Below are 6000 nucleotides of genomic sequence, written 5' to 3'. Positions count from 1 at the left end.
TGTGTGTGTGTGTGTGTGTGTGTGTGTGTGTGTGCGGGTCATACCTGTCCATTCAGGGCCTTACGGGACGCGGCGGGGGTGTTGGCGTAAGAGCTTATGGAGGAGCTGGTGTTCATGATGTCATCGGTATCAATAGCATCACTGATCCCACTGCTGACGGAACTACTGTCATCCCAACTGGAAACACACACACACAAAAGAAAAGTTTAGACATTATCTGAGACTCTGTTATCAAATATATGAAAGGTATGGGACTTAAGTTTTCAGTAGAGACATTATATAGAAACATATCTTTGGACTGAAAAAAGAAAAAAGCATCGGCTGTGGTTATTGAGTGATTTTTGACCACATCACAGGTCTATGAAGCCCACACATGACAGGCTTTTAATGCACTACATTTACTGTACAGTTTTGGATCTTCTCAGGGTCATAGTGGCTAACCGGAGAAACTGAACACTGTGTTTAACACCATCCTCTCGCTCACGGGTGGCCACCATCATTCAGACCGTACTATGACAACAAAAGAAAACACAAACAACACACACACACACAAACACACACACACCAACTCAAACACACAAGCCACACAACAGTACAAGTGACCTATGTGACCTTTAACTCCCATCTATCTATCTATCTATCTATCTATCTATCTATCTATCTATCTATCTATCTATCTATCTATCTATCTATCTATCTATCTATCTATCTATCTATCTATCTATCCATCCATCCATCCATCCATCCATCCATCCAGTACATTAGTCTAAAAAGTGAATGAATGTGCACCAGCTATCTTTTGCTTTGCTGTTCTCTTAGTTTTACAGACGTTGACAGCTCAGCCTCAGCATTCAGTTTAAATGATCATGTAAACTTTCTCTAGTACAAGACAAAACGTTTAAGGACAAGGCACTGATTTCTCCATAAATCCTTTTCTTTAATAAGTCTACCTGATTCGATGTCCGCGACTGCCATGGATTCCAATAGCCGGGGTGGGAATAATGAGATTGATCGGAGTGAAAAGATGCCTCATGATCTTAAATGCTCAAAATGTAAGCTACAAAAAAGTTGTATTTATTCCTCACTCCTTCCTTTACTTGCACGATGATGCATGTATTCCCTCAGACCTCTGCCTCCTGTCTCTCTCTCTCTCTCTCTCTCTCTCTCTCTGTCTGAGTTTTTTCTCTCTGGTAATTTGATCCTTAAGAGTGACGTTCAAACCCTGCAGATCGCTGGAGTCGCCACAGACCAAGAAGCCAGAGAAATGCTCACTCACATTGACACACAGACAAACAGAGCGTGAGAAGGACAAAAAGAGAGTGATAATAGAGGTCAAAAAGATTAAAAAAAAAACAGCACACATTTATCCAAACACACACACTTTTTTCTCTTTTACACACACACATGCACATGCAGGAACCACCCTACTGGGTCTAGGATGCTAATTAAAGATCAGTGTTTTGAGTGTAGCTTGAATGAGGGCTTCTCTCTGGCTCGCAACCCTAACATTACTGTCTCCAGTGGACCAGCAGGCTAACCAGCCGCTCTGCTTTAAACAGCAGCTCCGCAGTTTCTCCCTGAGAACCCAATCCTCCACACAAACCTGCAGGGGTGACGTCAGTTACTTCAGCACGCACACAGATCTATGACCGTTGTCTTTCATGTAAACAGACTTAATGGTCATTAAGGAAAGCGAATAACTGAGAATTAGATGTTGACCCCTGCATGGATGTTCGTTTATTAAATAATTTAGTAGCTTTCAGATACTTATAAGAGTGTAAACATCTTTTCCCATATTTAAATTAATTCTGTAAAAACACACAGATTACCCAATTATGCATATTCTGTCTGAGCCTAGCATTTAATAACATACATATAATATAATGATACTCTTGCTCTAAAATATGACTGTACAGTATTAAGAATTTATAATATATACAGTAGAGAATTTAGTATATAAAGATTATAGTATACAGAATTTATATTTTAATATATATATATATATATATATATATATATATATATATCTTATATATTATAAATATGTAAAATATTTTTCATACAATTATTCATAATTATTTAAAAAATCTTAATTTTCTATTAACACTAGTGTACTGTTAGATATATAAACATAAAAATTTCTGTCAAAATAAAAATTATTATAAATAAAATAATACAAAATAACTGTAATTAACCTCATAATTGATTTAAGTCGTATTTAAAATGAAAGCATTGAGGAATTAAAAAACAATATTGTTAAATTTGGTCAATTTTAATTATTTTTTTATTTTTCATTATATATTTTCAGTCTGTTTTCCATGAAATTTTTCCTGAATCCCCTAGCTATATACATGACACAGTTTTATATCATCATATGACACGATGCATTTTTCAGCCATTCCTCCTTATACATATAAAATACATATCTGACAAACCAGGAGACTAGCATAAATAGCTAGCACCAAAAAAAAGACAAAACAAATCAAAATAAGGAACATTAGAAATGTATATTCTGTGCTTGCTCAAAATGTGGAGCTAAATCTCTACTAAAACATACATTAAGATGTTGATTATGCAGCTTTTAACCACCTCTCAAATCCCCCCTCTCACGATCTGGCATCAGTGCAATAAACCTTAGCACAGGGAAGGCTGGAGTTGGGGTTAAACAAGGCAAGTGTGTGTGTGTGTGTGTGTGCGTGTGTGGAGTAGGTTAACTGGCAGGCTTTTATAAAGACCGTTACGTTCCCAACAGTTCGGGGCATTCCAGACCTTTCCATGCTCAGCTCTGCGGTAGAAGAATGACAAAGCTCTCTCTGACCACGAAACAATGAGAGGTCAACAGGCTTTTTATTCTTTCATCTGTGGTTATCGTTTTTCCCCCTTCTTGCATGCACTATTTAACCAATTTGCTTCATCAAGGTCTCTTTTGCCATTCGACTTTGGTTTAGAGTTGGTCCGATTCAGTTGAACAGATCAGTTCAAATGGAGAATCTGTTTGAACTGATTGAGTGACTCGAACATCTTAACTCTCAAATCTCATTTATGTTCTCCTACATGCAAATACGGCTCCTACCGAAGTACCAGGCATCAAGTCATCAATGGCATTAAACATAATGGATCTTCACGTCTCATCATTGATATTACACTTGGTACGACCTGACTTGGAATATAGACTGTGAACTATATATTTGGTGCTTTTTAGTCAGTTTCACTGTATGGCCAGGAATGACTTAAGACATCATAATCCTCTACGTCCACTACATTCTCAAAACTCAGGCAATTTGATAATTCCTAGAATATCAAAATCAACTGGGGGTGGCAAATCTTTTTCCTATTTGGCGCCTAAACTCTGGAATAAACTACCTAACATTGTTCGGGAGGCAGACACACTCTTGCAGTTTAAATCTAGATTAAAGACCCATCTCTTTAACCTGGTTTACACATAACATACTAATATGCTTTTAATATCCAAATCCATTAAAGGATTTTTAGGCTGCATTAATTAGGTAAACCGGAACCAGGAACACTTCCCATAACACACAATGTACTTTGTACATCGTTAGAAAAATGGCATCTACGCTAATATTAGTCTGTTTCTCTCTTTTTCCGAGGTCACCGTAGCCACCAGATCCAGTCTGTATCCAGATCAGAGGGTCACTGCAGTCACCCGGATCCAGTACGTATGCAGACCAGACGGTGGATCAGCACCTAAATAGGACCTCTACTACCCTGGAAGACAGCGGAGACCAGGACAACTAGAGACCCAGATACAGATCCCCTGTAAAGACCTTGTCTCAGAGGAGCACCAGGACAAGACCACAGGAAACAGATGATTCTTCTGCACAATCTGAGTTGGGGTCACTACAGCGATATCATTGACTTGTTTGCAAATAAATGCACAGACACTTTTTAAACTGAACAGAGATGACATCACTGAATTCAAAGATGAACTGCCTTTAACTGTGATTTGCATTATTGAGACACTGTTTTCCTAATGAATGTTGTTCAGTTGCTTTGACACAATGTATTTTGTTTAAAGCTCTATATAAATAAAGGTGACTTGACTTGACTTGACATCAGAAGATCACAGAAGAGAACTCAAGTTGGAAATGATATGTGCAAGGACAAGCTGTAAAAATGAACATATTTGGGTGACTAAATGTACATAAATAAAAAAATAAAAAAATAAAAAGATATATATATATATACTGTATTGGCCTAATGGTTAGAGAGTCTGACTTGTAACCCAACCCCCCCAACACACACTTAAAATGTGCAGCTTCTTAGGTTTTAAAGCATATAAACACAGCGATGTGCACACATGAAACACTACTGAGATGAAGATCCCATAACTGGAGTTTATATTACGCTGTATCAGTTTACACTGAGAAAAGCAGAGGCCGATCCATCTGTTAAATGTATCTCATACGATCTCTATATAAGCATATACAGTGTGTACACTTTACTACCAGCTCTATTTCTTTGACTATTTCTAAAAATAACCAATAACAAGCGAACAAACCGATATATTCAGTTTGAGTATTAATTAGAAGTCTAAAGTCCACCTACCCGACACTCACCACTTTCACTACACCACTCTGCTTTCCAAACGCTGCAAATCCTAAACCGTAAAATTCCAGATTCCCACTTTTCCAGGTTTTCTAAGGCTCTGGGAATCTCGACAGATGTGGGCTGGTAGAGAGGAATCTCTCTTTTTCAGGGCCACAAGAGAAAATGTCTTCATGCAAGTAGAAGCTTATCAGTAAAAGTAAATGTCTTTTAATAAATACACAAGAGTTCAGAAGTTTGGGGTCAGTATGATTTTTAAAGGTTTTTCGAAGAAGATATTTTTATGTTTTTGAAAGCAAAGATGCACTGATTTGATCAGAAGCCAGTATCAATATTAAGAAATACAACATTCTATTTTAATTCATTTAAATATTGTTTTCTAATACAATATATTTGTAAAATGTTATTTTACCATTACTTCCGTCTTCAGTGCCACACGATCCTTCAGAAATCATTTTAATCTGCTGATTCGGTGCTCAATAAATGATTATTCTTGCTGAAAATGTTCATTATTATAATATTGCTGAAAACAGTTGTTTAATATTTTATGTGGAAAAGGTGATTCTTTTTTTCAGGCTTCTCTCATAAAACGAAAGGTTAAATATTAAAAAGTATAAATAATTTGTAACAATGTAAAGGTCTCACTTTCACTTTTGATCAGTTTACAGCATCCTTGATGAGCCCAAACTTCTATGTACTTCTTAATACAAAAAAGGGCCGAAAATGTAAAGTTTTGCATTCTTTTAAATAACTCTAACACTAACCTTTACAAACTATGTATTGTTTATGTACACTAGCAAATAACTGAATATATTCTTTATGCTAAAAACCTACAAAGTGTATCCAAAAAAAGTTCTAGACTTTATAAGAGTACATACTTCCGTATACGCATACGTACATACTTTATATTGTTCTAAAATGCCAAAAACTGTAATTATGTGTGTCCAAACTTCCAACTGGAGTAATCGTTTTAAGACTCTTTTCTCAATATATCACCAAAATATTAGAAGCCCCACGAATGCGAGTCTTTACAGTTGAAAACAGTCCAGGACACCCACATACAGATGAGCGAGATGGGAGGCCCTTACTGCCAGGTGTCTCACGGCTGCACAGGTGTGCTGCACACAGATCAGACTGACGGTTGGAGGGAAGAAGGGTCTGTGCAAACAAAGGAAAGAAGGATCCTACGACATTGCACAAGGCGATCACAAGCACACAGATCCCTATCAGTGATCCACTGCACCTATGCAGGAAAATGCAAGCCACCTTTGCCTCTTATACCAATGCTCTTTGTCCTATGCTTCAGTCTTCTCACAGCCTGAGAAGTGTTCACTACAGTTCACACCCGGCTGAGGGGCTTTGGCTTTGGAGTGCCTGTCCGTGGTTCAGAACGGGGTCATTTGAAGTGCTCTGACCTTAAACCTCTTCCTC

The 6000-nt window shown here is 37.4% G+C and overlaps 1 protein-coding gene across 1 annotated transcript in view; it reads right to left on the bottom strand.

Moving 5' to 3' along the window:
• Positions 1-44: 44 nt before the first annotated feature.
• Positions 45-6000, bottom strand: part of LOC113072362 (neuron navigator 2-like) — a gene marked incomplete at its 3' end in the record, with an annotated part of 48054 nt that continues 42098 nt past the window's right edge. Inside the window, exon 13 of the mRNA XM_026245383.1 lies at positions 45-177. Coding sequence (XP_026101168.1) covers positions 45-177 — 133 coding nt within the window. The remainder of the gene's footprint in view (positions 178-6000) is intronic.

This window comes from Carassius auratus, unplaced genomic scaffold (assembly GCF_003368295.1).
Source record: "Carassius auratus strain Wakin unplaced genomic scaffold, ASM336829v1 scaf_tig00009050, whole genome shotgun sequence".
In the NCBI taxonomy this organism is placed as follows: Eukaryota; Metazoa; Chordata; class Actinopteri; order Cypriniformes; family Cyprinidae; genus Carassius; species Carassius auratus.
The sequence above is the reverse complement of the archived record's forward strand: the minus strand, read 5'-3'. Positions and strand labels throughout refer to the sequence as shown.